We start from the raw sequence: 14,308 nt of genomic DNA, 5'->3' as shown, positions 1-14,308 counted from the left end.
TATGTTGGCCAGACTTGTTCTCCTGACCTCAGGTGATCCACCTGTCTTGGCCTCCCAAAGTGCTGGGATTACAGGTGTGAGCCACCCTGCCTGGCTGAGCTTTTAAGGAATGAATTGTCAAAAAAACTGTGGGCCTATTTAAAAACCATTATAGGCCGGGCGCGGTGGCTCAAGCCTGTAATCCCAGCACTTTGGGAGGCCGAGGCGGGTGGATCACGAGGTCAAGAGATCAAGACCATCCTGGTCAACATGGTGAAACCCTGTCTCTACTAAAAATACAAAAAATTAGCTGGGCATGGTGGCGCGTGCCTGTAGTCCCAGCTACTCAGGAGGCTGAGGCAGGAGAATTGCCTGAACCCAGGAGGCGGAGGTTGCGGTGAGCCGAGATCGCACCATTGCACTCCAGCCTGGGTAACAAGAGCGAAACTCCGTCTCAAAAAAAAAAAAAAAAAACAAAAACACCACTATACCACTGGGCACGGTGGCTCACGCCTGTAATCCCAGTACTTTGGGAGTCTGAGGTGGGCAGATCACCTGAGGTCAGGAGTTCGAGACCAGCCTGACCAATATGGTGAAACCCCATCTTTAAAAAAAAAAAAAAAAACCATTATACCAAGAAATTTCTAATGACTAAATCAGTTTCTAGGTAGTTTAATCATAGGAAGGGATTAGAAACTTTGCAATCCAAGAAAGCTATGTCCCTGGCAGGGTTTAAGTGTTGGGCGATTGTGAGTTTGACTTATGTGAGTTAATGTTCCAAATTCAGATCAACTGTGGTTGAACTGAATTAAGATCTTGCCTTTTAAAGCTGAGAACCAAAGAACACTGCTAACTTCTTATTTTTATTATTTTAAAAATAGAGAAGGGGGTCTCCCTATGTTGCCCAGGTTGGTCTGGAACTCCTGGGCTCAAGGGTTCCTCCTGCCTTGACCTTCCAAAGTGCTGGGATTACAGGGGTGAGCCACCGCACCCCGGCCTGCTAACCTGTGAGTTAGTAGTCTCTGTCCGTACCTTCCACTCCCTTCCTCTCTGCTAGTCCTAAATACATAGCAGGCTCCTCCGTTTTTAGCAGTTCTATGTATCAACAGGCCAAAGAATCTGAAGAGAGCATCCTACACATTTCAAACGGTGGGAACGGAGACTTCTCTTTCCTGCAGCACAATCTCCCTCATCACCGGGGGACTACTAGATGCAGCTCTGCTAAGGGCCTCCACGGACGGAGTCGGCTTGCTATCTGCTCTCAGTGACCGAAGCCCATTCTTTGCTCATTCACCCCGGGAGCCGCACAGCGGACTCAGCCGTGTTTCATAGGTGTTTGCTGACTTAGTCATCTGGCTCTCTCTGGGGCAGTTATTTTATTTATTTATTTATTTTTTAGACAGAGTTTCGCTCTCGTTGCCCAGGCTGGAGTGCAATGGTACGATCTGGGCTCACTGCAACCTCCACCACCCGGGTTCCAGCAATTCTCCTGCCTCAGCCTCCCGAGTAGCTGGGATTACAGGTGTGTGCCACCACACCCGACTAATTTATTTCTTTTCTTTCTTTTTTTTTTTGTATTTACTAGAGGCGGGGTTTCACCATGTTGGTCAGGCTGGTCTTGAACTCCTGACCTCAGGTGATCCACCCGCCTCGGCCTCCCAAAGTGGTGGGATTACAGGCGTGCGCCATCGCGCCCAGCCCGGGGCGGTTATTTTCTACCTTGCACGACAGTCCTGCCTCTACCTCTCCACAGGGCGCACAGGGGCGGACTCACGGGTGCAGTCTCCCCAGGTGCCGGGTGGGCGTCAGCGGGTTTACAGAAACAATAAAAGACTGAACAGTTGGCGCGCGACGGGCGTCCCCTGACTGACAGGGGCTCAGAGGACTGGACATCACTAAGGGTCGGCCCCAGCGACCGCGCCCTGTTGTCAAGGTGGAGACCCCCGGCGCACAGTCCGTGAACTGAGGGAGGCCGCTCTGGGGCCTGCCGCGCGTGTTCCCGGGATCCGCAGGCGCGGGGAGACAGCGCAGGCGCCGCCGCCCCGGCGGTGCCCATCGTGCGCCGCGGCCCGCTCACCGCGATCTCGGTCTACGAGGCGGCGGGCCCCGCACTTCTTCGCTGCAACGAAGCCCCTTCGGCGCGCGGGTCGACTTCCGTTGGCGCCCGCCGGACTCCGCGCGCTTACCGGACTACAACTCCCGAGATGCCGCGCGCATCGGCCGCTGATTGGCTGCGCGGCGAGCGAACTCGAGGGCTGGCGGCACGCTGTGCACGTGCACGCAGCGACCGCCGGATGGCTGCGTGGGGCTGTGTGGCTGCGCTCGGCGCGGCGCGCGGGCTCTACTGGCGGCCGGCGCGCGCGGCTGCTGGGCTGCCAGGCAGCAGCTGCCGCAGGGGCTATGCTGTGGGCCCCGCTCAGGTGAGGACGCCTGGGTTCCGGCCGAGCCGCTCGCCACTCAGGGCCGGCGGCGGGGCGGGGAAGGAGGGGCGGCCGGGCTGGCCTCCCTGGCCACCTGGGAACGGCCTGGACCGCCGTCGCGCCCGACTGCATCTCGCTCTTGCGGGGGTCTGAAGTGCCCGGCCTCCCCTGATTCACCGGCGGCCTCGGAAACGCTTCCCCCGCGGGAGAGCGCTGGTCGGGACGGCCCCGGCCAGGCTGCTCGTCAGCCCCGGCGGTTTCCGCGTCCCTGTTTTCCCTGCCCGCCTCCGATTTCCACCATGAGGACGTTTGGGCGGTGATTTTCAGCTTCACGTGGAGAAGACTGGGACCCGCGCCGGGAGCCCCGCCTGCGGGTGCGCCGCCCCCAGGCGCGTGTGGGTTTGGTGCGTGCGCTGGGTTCAGCCCGGCTCCCGCGATCCCTCCCGAGCGCTGGCGGCTCCTGGAAACTGGGAGACTGAGATTGCAGTGAGCGGAGATCGGGCCACTGCACTCCAGCCTGCGCAACAGAGCGAGCCTCTGTATCCAAAAAAAAAAAAAAAAAAAAAATAGGCCAGGCGTGGTGGCTCACGCCTGTAATCCCAAAACTTTGAGAGACCGAGGGGGTGGATCACGAGGTCAGGAGATCGAGACCATCCTGGCTACATGGTGAAACCCCCGTCTCTACTAAAAATACAAAAAATTAGCCCGGCATGTTGGCATACGCATGTTGTCTTAACTACTAGGGAGGCTGAGGCAGGAGAATGGCTTGAACCCGGGAGGCGGAGGTTGCAGTGAGCCGAAATCGCACCACTGCACTCCAGCCTGGGTGACAAGAGTGAGACTCCGTCTCAAAAAAAAAAAAAAAAAAACAAACTTAGCTTAGTGTAACATTTTTGCTCTACGAAGTTTTTAATTTTTAAAACTCTTTACTCTTTTGTAATAGCACTTAGCTTAAAACACAACACATTGTACAACTGTACTAAATACCTTCATTTATATCATCGTTCTATAGCTTTTTTTCAAACTTTTGTTAACACACATACTAGCCCAGGCCTACACAGGGTCAGGTCAGGTAATCAATGTCCCTGTCTTCCCTCTCCACACCATGTCCCGTTGTAAGGTCCCTAGGAGGCAGTAATGTGTGGAGCCTTTGTCGAGCACCTGTGAGTGTTAGCACTGTGCCAGGTATGGGGGTAAAGGACAGATCACATCCCCGTCTCTCTATAGGCCTAGGTAGTGATTCTGCTTGAGAAGAATAAGAAAATGAAATCTGAAAAGTGCTATGGTTACTTTTCCCAGGAATAATGCATGTAGCATTGTTTTTAATATTTTTTAAGATGGAGTATCGCTCTGTTGCCAGGCTGGCGTGAAGTGGTGTGATCTGGGCTCACTGCAACATCCAACTCCCTGGTTCAAGCGATTCTCCTGCCTCAGCCTCCTGAGTAACTGGAATTACAGGCACCTGCCACCACGCCCAGCTAATTTTTGTATTTTTAGTAGAGACAGGGTTTCACCATATTGGTCATCATGGTCTCCATCTCCTGACCTCGTGATCCACCCGCCTCGGCTTCCCAAAGTGCTGGGATTACAGGCATGAGCCACTGTGCCCAGCTTGCATGCAGGGTGTTTTTGTTTTTGTTTTTGTTTTTTTTTAAGTAGGGAGTGTCCCTCTGTCGCCCAGGCTGGAGTGCAGTGGTGTACTCTTGGTTCACCGCAACCTCCGCCTTCCAGGTTCAAGCAGTTCTCCTGCCTCAGCCTCCCAAGTAGCTGGATTACAGGTGTGCACCACCAAACCCGGCTAATTTTTGTATTTTTGAGTAGAGATGGGTTTCACCACGTTGGCCAGGCTGGTCTCGAACTCCTGACCTTGTGATCCGCCCGCCTTGGCCTCCCAAAGTGCTGGGATTACAGGCGTGAGCAGTCGCACCTAGCTCGCATGTAGAGTTTTAAGGGGATTTATGGCCATCCTGAAATCTTATCTATGGGTCCAGGTTAGGACCCCCATTCTAGTGAGATTTCTTGGGGAATAGGGAGTGGCTCCAGGGATCCTGGAGGGTACATGAATATACCGAAGAGAGGGAAGAACTGTAAGTCACAGCTGGGGGCTGGCAGGAGGTGGGAGAAGCAGTCCTTGGGTCCCTTGTTTTCTCTGAGGTGCTGCCGAGTTGCCAGCTGAACTTGAGAGGCTGAATCCTGAATCTAGCGCTTGTGAACTGGGTGACCCTTGCTGCGTTCTCTCTGAGGTTGTGTCTTTATTTGTCCAGTCAGGTAATTTAGTTGATGTATATTGAACACCTTGTATAAGCCAGGCACATTTTGCTAGGCAAGGCCATTTGGAGATGCTGACACTTCCCCAAAGGGCTGGTACAAAGAATACATAAAAACGCCTTTGTCGTATGTCTGGCTGAGTGCCTGGGGCAGTGACAGGTCTGGGTGCCACAGCATAAACCTGTGGAGCCAAGGGTTAGTGGCAGCATTTGTCTAGGCATTTCCTGTGTGGCATGTGGGGCTTGGTCAGCTCTCTTGGCAGCTGTTTTGTGGTGTCCAGGTGTGATGTTTTGTTGGCTCGAGTTGCTTCCTCCTGTTTCCAGTGTCCCTGCCCCCCTCCAGCTTGGCGCCAGAGCTGTCATTGTTCAAGCTGAGAGGCCTCATGCACAAGCTAGCATGGTGGAGCTGGAAGGTCTCAAGACCCCTCTCCTGGGGGTCTTGCCTGTTCAGTGGAAGGGGGATGGGATCATTACAGCCACTCCAGTCCCTATTTCATGGGACCCAGAGACACCCCTCAGCTTCCTTGACCCCACATGCTCTTGGTTTTCCTCCTTGCACTGTCGTTTGCTGGCAGGTCTTGCGTGCTCCATTATGAAGTGGTGTTTTCTTCCTGGTTCTCTGACGGCAGAGACCTTCCAGATTTTTCATCTCCAGGACCTTCTGTCCAGTGCTGATGTCTCCACTTGCCTGTCTCCCAGCTCCAAAGTGGGACTTACCTTTTGTCCTCCTCTGATCTCACTGCTTGCTCCTACTGTGCCCCTTGGTTCAGTGACTGACACCAGCATCCATCTTCCTGGGTTCCCAGGCCAAAATAAAAAAGCATGGGAGTCCGTGTGGCTCTCTGCTCCCCTAACCCTGGCATCTGGATGGTTACAAAGTCATGACTGTTCTGTTTCTAATAATGCCCCATGGTCTCCATTCTTATTGCCACTCCCCCAGGTAAAACCTCCGTCTTCTCTGTCTTGGATTGCATTTGGCCCCCTGGTCTATGTTGACTTAACTCCCTTCAGGGCACTCAGTGCAGTCTTTTCTCTGCAGCCAAATTGTTTTCTATAGTTCCGGTCTGATGATACCACTTTCCATTTTTAAACTCCTTAAATTGGCCTAGAAGACCTATTAAGGCCAGTCTTCCCCACCCCTGGGTCAGGTTCCCCTGGTTTGGGCTCATCGCTTAGTGCAGGGCTCCCTGTGTACTGTCCTGGGGCTGCTTGTTTAATTGTCTTCTCATTGAACCAAATAGCCAGGCAGGAAGCGCTCATCTAGTCTGGCTTGGGGGGGGGTACAAAGAGTTCTGTTACAGGATATGTTTAACACTTTCATTGCCCAGCTCAAAATTGTCTTTTAAGAAACTGCTTCTGTTTAATTACTGTTTATTTATTTAGAACTTACCTAGAATTGATTTGTACTTGCAAAAATGCTGCCCTCTTAGAGAGTTTGCTTTCTAGACTGGTTGCTTGCCCTGTCACACTAGCTAAGAAATGAGGAACTGGAGTGCCATTTTTTTTGTTGTTGTTGTTTTTTTTTTGAGACGCAGTCTAGCTTTGTCATCCAGGCTAGAGTGCAATGGCACCATCTAGGCTCACTGCAGCCTCCGCCTCCCAGGTTCAAATGATTCTCCTGCCTCAGCCTCTTGAGTAGCTGGGATGACAGGCGCCCGCCACCATGCCTGGCTAATTTTTGTATTTTTAGTAAAGACAGGGTTTCACCATGTTGGCCAGGCTGGTCTTGAACTCCTCACCTCAAGTGATCCGCTCTCCTCAGGCCCCGGAAGTGCTGGGATTGTAGGCCTGAGCCACTGCAGCTGGCCTGGAGCACCATTTCTGATTCTGATCGCTGTTTATAAAGGGAGCTCTGTGCATAGATTAGGTATATCAATACGAATGACTTGACCTAGGGCCAGGCACAGTGGCTCACGCCTGTAATCCCATCACTTTGGGAGGCCTTGGCGGGCAGATCACCTGAGGTCAGGAGTTAGAGACCAGCTTGATCAACATAGGGAAACCCTGTCTCTAATTTTTAAAATTAGCTGGTGATGGTGGCACATGCCTGTAATCCCAGCTACTTGGGAGGCTGAGATAGGAGAATCCCTTGAACCCGGGAGATGGAGATTGCAGTGAGCTGGGATTGTGCCATTGCACTCCAGCCTGGGTAACAAGAGGGAAACTCTGTCTTAAAAAAAAAAAAAAGAATGACTTGACCTAGTTGGCACCAAGAAAAGAAAAATAGCAAACAAGTTAGGTTAGTTTTTTTTGATGACCGAAGGACATCTTGTATGTTAGCAGTTTATAAAAAGAGAAATGGAATGATTTTTAAAAAGAATATCCAACTTTATAAATCCAGGAAATGTAGAAAAAGAAGAGATACATTTTTTTTACTTTAAATTAACAAAAAGTTTGATAATTAACAAACAGATCGTTGTGGAAATCAATGTTGTAAGGGTGAAGTACATTGCCGGTGGATGTGTGAGTTGATAGATGCTTTTGGACAACAGTTTGTCAGTAGGTGTTTGGGTAATTAAATTTGCTCTCTCTGATTTATTACTCCTACTTTTAAGAATCTAGCTCAAGGAAATATCCATAACATGGGAAAAATCAGTATTCATGAAGAGGTTTCTTGTAGCATTATTTTTCATGGGGCAAAAATGTGGAAAAACCTAACTGTCCAAAATATAGGGAATAGTGTTAGTGAATTCTTCACTCAGAATAGTATGTAGCCAGAAATGACGTTTAGGAAATAGAGCTTGTGTAATTAATATGGAAAGATCGGGTGGGACACAGTGGCTCAAGCCTGTAATTCCAGCACGTTGGGAGGCTGAAGCAGGCAGATCACCTAAAGTCAAAAGTTCCAGACCAGCCCGGTCAACATGGCAGAAACCTGTCTCCACTAAAAATACAACTATCAGCCAGGCGTGATAGCACATGCCTGTAATCCCAGCTATTTGGGAGGTTGAAGCAGGAGAATCGCTTGAACCCGGGAGGTGGAGGTTGCGGTGAGCTGAGATCACGCCACTGCACTCCAGCCTGGGCAACAGAGCAAGACTCTGTCTCAAAAAAAAAAAAAAAAAAACACACACACACAGCCCAACCTGTGCCCCTTATTACCGTGATCTTTGGCCACTGCTCCAGGTCCACCATGTCAAGCAGGAGGAAGGCCATCCGCAGCTCACTGGTTGCAGTGAGCCAAGAGATACCAACTAACAAAGTAACATGATTCTGTGTGTGCTAAGATTAGAAAGGTGTGTGTACTATAGGTTTATAAAAGTCTGCTGGAAAACAAAGAGAATAGGACTAGATAAGATGCAGACAAGAAATTTTGTATCATTTTTATATTGTCTGTAGTGATTGAGGTTTTTTTTTAAAAAAACTTTTTGCTATAATAAAATCCTCAAAGATTGTTATAAAGGCGATTGTAATGCGTAAACATATTTATGATATGTCAAGCAAAAAAGAAGATGATGCAAAATATATATGGCATAGTTGTAGCTACAAGAGGAATATAAGAAGAGAAAAAAAGGAAACTATTAATTGGTTGTTTTAAAGTGTTGGGATGCCGGGCGCGGTGGCTCACGCCTGTAATCCCAGCACTTTGGGAGGCCGAGGCGGGTGGATCACGAGGGCAAGAGATCGAGACCATCCTGGTCAACATGGTGAAACCCCGTCTCTACTAAAAACTACAAAAAATTAGCTGGGCATGGTGGCGCGTGCCTGTAATCCCAGCTACTCAGGAGGCTGAGGCAGGAGAATTGCCTGAACCCAGGAGGCGGAGGTTGCGGTGAGCCGAGATCGTACCATTGCACTCCAGCCTGGGTAACAAGAGCGAAACTCCGTCTCAAAAAAAAAAAAAAAGTGTTGGGATTAGGCTGGACTTCGTGGCTCACGCCTAATAATCCCACCACTTTGGGAAGCTGAGGTGGGAGGATCCCTTGAGCCCAGGGCAGTGGGGGGTCAAGGCTGCAGTGAGCCATGATCATGCCACTGTACTCCAGTCTGGGTGACAGGAAGACTATCTGTAAAAATAAATAATTAAAAAAAGTGTTGGGATTATATTTTCTTTGGATTTCTTTATTTTCTAATTAAAAAATTGCTTAGGCTGGGCGTGGTGGCCATGCCTGTAATCTTAGCACTTTGGGAAGCCATTGTGGTCGGATTGCTGGAGTCCAGGAGTTTGAGAATAGCCTGGCAACATGGCGAAACCTCATCTTTACTAAAAATACCAAAGATTAGCTGGGCGAGGTAGTGTTGCCTGCAGTCCCAGCTACTCGGGAGGCCGAGGTGGGAGGATCGCTTGAGCCGGGAAAGTGCAGGTTGCAGTGAGCCAAGATGGCAGCACTGCACTCCAGCCTGGGCAACAGAGCGAGGTCCTATCTCAAAAAAAAAAAAAAAAATTTGCCTTCTTATTTACGCAGGAATAATTTAACACTGTAGTTATGTGTTTAGAAAAACATGAAAACGGAATAATTCTTGTTATAGATGGACTTTTACCCTATCAGAATCCCTTGTCTTCATTTCTTTGTTCTTTCTGACATAGGTTTTCAAGGGCCGTCAGCGACCTGAGGGTGGCGTTGAGCCTCTCTCTGTAACGGTTATTTCTTTGCCCTCCCCCTGCCTCTTGGCTCACGTAGTGGTAATTATCTTACCATCTCTGCAGAGCCCACCCACCTTTGGGTTCCTGTTGGACATCGATGGAGTGCTTGTCCGGGGCCACAGAGTGATCCCTGCTGCTTTGGAAGCCTTCCGAAGGCTGATGAACTCCCAGGGGCAGCTGCGGGTGCCCGTGGTTTTTGTCACAAATGCTGGGAACATCTTACAACACAGCAAAGCCCAGGAGCTGTCAGCCCTGCTGGGATGCAAGGTGAGAAGGCAGCCAGAGGCATAGAAGCCCAGGGACGTGGTTCCTAATGGAGCTTCTGCTCCAGTTCCACGTCCCTTTGCCTGGGTTTGGGTATGGTCTCACGTGGTCCTAGGTCATGGCCACCGCAGAACACAAAAATCCTGCCTGTGTATTTGGCAGTTTTAGTTTACGTCCTTGTATTCGTTTCTTTTGGGCATTTAGGATGTGGGTCCCTGGAAAGCTAAGGTCGCACACACGTGTAGAACTTTGCACAGCAGGCATAGCAGGTGCAAATCTGAAGTCACACCTTGGCTTTCCTGAATAGGATGTGTGCACCTGAAGGAGTGCTGTCCCCTTCAGTCACCTGCAGCCCTGCACCATATCCCAACTTTGATGCATTCTTGTTCATTGAGGGCGAATTCAGCTTGGGAAGGAGTCCTCTGGAACCAGGAGAGTAAATAAAGTGGCTGATTGATGAGATGCTGTTGCTCCAAGTTGAATGTAAAACGTGAGGGTATAAAATTGGTTCCTTGCTGTGGTTTCCAGAGAGAATTCCAAAAACCTTTTAAGTAAAGGCTGCATTGTTAGGGTTAGTATAAATGTTAAGAAGCGAAGTCTTTAAGCAGAACTGAAAATAGAAAGTAAAAGACCGATTTCTGTGACAGTGACAGGCAGCACACGTGAGCCCTGTGGCCTCCAGGCGGGGGCCTGGGAAATCTAGCTCAACCTGACAGGGTGGCAAGTGGCCAGAACCCACATCTGTGACATTTCTGGTCTCTTGTTTCGTGTGGCAAGAACCAAATGAGATGGGTTCTTCTCACATCTGGTGGGGTGCATTTTAGAAGTGCTGCTGGGTGCTAGAAAGGGCTTTGTGTCTGTTCTTTTCCTGAGCGGGTTTTCCCTTCCCTAGGCTAAAGGGCCTGTCACCTGTCTCATTATTTTCCTCAATGGCTCTGTCTTCCTCTGCCCTCCCCTGTCCTGGCTGTCCCTGCAGGTGGATGCAGACCAAGTTATCCTCTCTCACAGCCCCATGAAGCTCTTCTCAAAGTACCACGAGAAGCGGATGCTGGTGTCTGGGCAGGGGCCTGTGGTGGAAAATGCCCGGGGGTATCCTTTTGGTCTTACTCTGGCTGAAGGGAAGGGGCAGGGCTGGAGCCTTTCCTCCCTTAGCTGAGTGGGGACTGTGGTGAGGGATGCTGGGTGCTGGGGTGCATGGGTGATGCTGTGGGCTCGGGAGGGAGGACAGCTCCCGAGTGTGGTCAGTCCTCATGTGTGCCACGGGTGTTGGGGGAAGCAACGGAGCATCCCTGGGGCAGGAATTGCCTTGGCTTCTTGGAGGGGTACGGTGGAGCCCAGCAGATGGCTAAGCTTTCCCAGGCAGGGGAATTAGGAGGTTGGAATGGGATAGGGAGAGGAATGAGAACAGGAAGGGTGGTGCCAGGGTGTCGGGAACCTTGGAAGTAAACTTGAGGAGTCTGACCAACTTCTCAGGGCAGTGGAGGGCAGTGGAGGGCAGGGCAGGGCAGGGCAGGCTTTATTGCTGATGGGGCAATCTGATAGAATCAGGATTTTTGGGAAATTCATTTTGAGGGTAATCCAAAACCACGTCCAGTTAGGACTGCGAGTTGAAATTGAGGACAGGAAGATGGAGGCAGATCTTAGAGGAGATAGGCTGAAGCTGGCTTGGCCCTCCCTAGGGTCTCTTCTTCCTTGCTGATTTGTGTTCATCCTTTAAGATTTTCGCTCCAGCCCTCCTCCCTCCGCTGGACTCCCCAGCCCACGGAGGAGTCTCTTCTGAGCTCAGCACTGACTGGCAGCACTGTTCTTAGAACACTGGTTTTGATGGGCTATGAATGTGCTGGGCTCCTTGGGGACAGTTTTTTCTTTTTTTTGTTTTTTTGGTTTTTTTTTTTGAGAAAGGGTCTCACTCTGTTACCCAGGCTGGGGTGCAGTGGCACAATCATAGCTCACCGTAGCCTTGACCCCCCGGGCTCAAGTGATCCTCCTGCCCCAGCCTCTTGAGGAGACTCCTGAGTAGACTACAGGCATATGCCACCGTGTGTAGCTGACTGTTTTATTTGTAGAGACAGGGGCTCACTATGTTGCCCAGAATGACCTGGAACTCCTGGGCTCGAGCAATTCTCCTGCCTCAGCCTCCCAAAGTGCTGGGATTTCAGGCATGAGCCACTGCACTCAGCTGGGGACAGATTCTTACGTGCTTTTGCCCTCTGTGCTGTGCCCAGCATAGGACCTGGTACCTGGCATGTGCCTGGTGACTGTTGGTGGGTTGCCCAGGAGCTGCCCTCTTTACCTGTGCAGTTGCAGCCTGCCTGCCAGCATCTGCAGGATTTGTGCCATCCTTGCTGGGCTCTGCTTGCTGCCCTCCTGCCTGGCTTGATCAGGACTGGGTTGTGTTCCCTTCACTTGTGATTTGATGCATTCAGAAAGGCATCTTCCCCCAGAACTGTCCAGCATTACTTCCCTGAACTCGCTCCAGACTGGGCTTCCGGAATGTTGTTACCATGGATGAGCTGCGGATGGCCTTCCCCCTGCTTGACATGGTGGACCTGGAGCGGCGGCCGAAGACCACGGTAATAAGGGGCACAGGTTGGGCTGTGTCATCTGCACGTCACCAGTGCCCTACATTGGCTTTGTCACTCACTTTGCAAGCCCTCCTGTAGAGCTGTGTTTTTTCTGTGCCTCTGCATGACTACTGACTCCTTGGAGGCACATCTGGCTAAGGGTTTTTTGTTCCCTGGATTTATGAGAATGGTTCAGAGGCTGGGCATGGTGGCTCACACCTGTAATTCCAATGCTTTGGGAGGTTGAAACTGGAGGACTGGTCGAGCCCAGGAGTTGAAGACCAGCCTGGGCAACATAGTGAGACCCTATCTCTATAAAAAAATAAAAATAATTGGCCGGTTGCAGTGGCTCATGCCTGTAATCCCAGCACTTTGGGGGGCCAAGGCGGGCGGATGTCCTGAGGTCAGGAGTTCCAGATCAGCCTGGCCAACATGGCGAAACCCCGTCTCTACTAAAAATACAAAAATTAGCTGGATATGGTGGTAGATGCCTGTCATCCCAGCTACTCGGGAGGCTGAGGCAGGAGAATCGCTTGAACCCGGGAGGTGGAGGTTGCAGTGAGCCAAGATTGTGCCATTGCACTCTAGCCTGGGTGACAGAGTGAGACTCTGTCTCAAAGACAGAAAGAAAATGAGCCAGGTATGGTGGCACATGCCGATTGTCCCCACTACTCAGGAGGCTGAGGCAGGAGGGTTGCTGGAGCCCAGACATTGGAAGCTGCAGTGAGCTGTGATCACATCACTGCACTCTAGCCTTGGCCACTGACTGAGACTGTCTCAAAAAAAAAAAAAAGAAAAAGAAAAAGAAAATAGCCCGGAGAAGCGCAGGCTTTACGCCTGTCCTCTCTGCATTGTTTGTAATTAGCTGGGAACCCTTTCAGAGCCCCAGCCTCCCCTCCAACAAGCAGTTCGGGACTTGCTGGCTGGCTTTCCCAGTGCTGCCCAGGAGAGCCGCTGGCTGTTGCAAGGTGAGCTATCCTGTGGCCCGGTTCTGAGCTGCCCTCGGGAGAGGTGCTTGCATAGGGAGCACTGGCCAGTCTGCACACCTGCCTAGGTGCCCTGTGTGCAGCCTCAGTTTTGAACACTGGCTTTGTCCCCTGTCTCTCTTGTGATCCCTGGGGATCCTCTGCAGCGTGACTGCCATCTCTTGAGGTGCCTGCTGGCTCACTTTCTCCACGTCGCACTGTCTGTGTATACGTAGCCCAGGTCTGAAGTCAGACTGCTCTCACAGTTTGAGGGCATGTAGTTATAAACAGATAGCTGACTTTTATTTGTTGATAGAGCTTAAGTCCTTCCTCCTCCAGAGGTTTCTGATGGAACAGAGCACTTCCTCCACTGTGAGGGCCTTCCCCCTGACCTGTGCAAGTTCTGTGGAGAACCAGAATGTCAGAGTTGGAACAGGTCTCAGAATAGCTCAGGGACGGCCCCACACAGGGGAGTGACCTCCCTCGGGCCACATAGTTGGTTAGTGGCAGAGCCAAGACTTACATGACCTGGGGATGGAATGGACCCTTGAGGCTGGTCGAGTGAAGCTGCCTGCTCGAGAACCGACAGCGGGCCCTGATGCACCTGCATCCTTAGCTGCCTGATTCTAGAGCCTTGCTTGGCTGTATCTTGTGTCCTCTCCCACCGGAGAAAGACAGCTGACCCCCTTTCTCCTGGTGACTTCACATGCGGTATTCCGCCTGTTCTGTGGCCCACCTGGCCGTTGTCTTTTCTCCTTTCTCTGCGTCTTCCTCAGTCCTCTCCAGCTCCCCTTGGCTTGGGCTTGACAGGGCATGGGATCTGTGGAGTGTGTCTCCCTCCCCTCCCAGCGCCCCGGAGGCAGGGGTGTGGTTCTCTAGGAGTGGAAGGTGACTTGTGTTGATAGCCTCTCCTTTGTCTCTCTGCAGCCCCTCCCAAGGAATGACTTCCCCCGCATTGAAGGTAAGAGAAGTGCTCTTCTATGAATTGTGAGGTCTTTTCTCCCTCTCCTTTCTGGCCCACAGGCTGTCTCTGTGACTGCCTGCAGCCTGGTTCAGCAGCAAGGGGGCCTTGGAGACCGGACACCTGGGGCCTGGTCTGGTCTGGTTCTGCTACTCACCGTCTCTGAGCCTGTTAGTCTTTCCTTCCCCGTGCCACTCACTATTCCAGGAAAACTGGAAGCTTAGAGAATCTGAGGGTGGAAAGGCCCCTGGAGGTGATCTAGTCTAGTATTTCTCAACTTTTTTTTTTTTTTTTTTTTTTTTG

The 14,308-nt window shown here is 51.3% G+C and overlaps 1 protein-coding gene across 1 annotated transcript in view; it reads left to right on the top strand.

The window, feature by feature from the left end:
* Nucleotides 1-2,253: 2,253 nt before the first annotated feature.
* The window catches only part of HDHD5 (haloacid dehalogenase like hydrolase domain containing 5), an 18,487-nt gene continuing 6,432 nt past the window's right edge, over nt 2,254-14,308 (top strand). The window contains exons 1-5 of the mRNA XM_032269578.1: nt 2,254-2,399; nt 9,315-9,518; nt 10,492-10,604; nt 11,995-12,088; nt 13,972-14,005. Coding sequence (XP_032125469.1) covers nt 2,274-2,399; nt 9,315-9,518; nt 10,492-10,604; nt 11,995-12,088; nt 13,972-14,005 — 571 coding nt within the window. The 5' untranslated portion in view covers nt 2,254-2,273. The remainder of the gene's footprint in view (nt 2,400-9,314; nt 9,519-10,491; nt 10,605-11,994; nt 12,089-13,971; nt 14,006-14,308) is intronic.

The sequence above is a fragment of the Sapajus apella genome, unplaced genomic scaffold, assembly GCF_009761245.1.
Source record: "Sapajus apella isolate SASKATOON/1434 unplaced genomic scaffold, GSC_monkey_1.0 scaffold195, whole genome shotgun sequence".
Taxonomy (NCBI): domain Eukaryota; kingdom Metazoa; phylum Chordata; class Mammalia; order Primates; family Cebidae; genus Sapajus; species Sapajus apella.
Note: the sequence above shows the minus strand (reverse complement) of the source record. Positions and strands in the feature narration are given on the sequence as shown.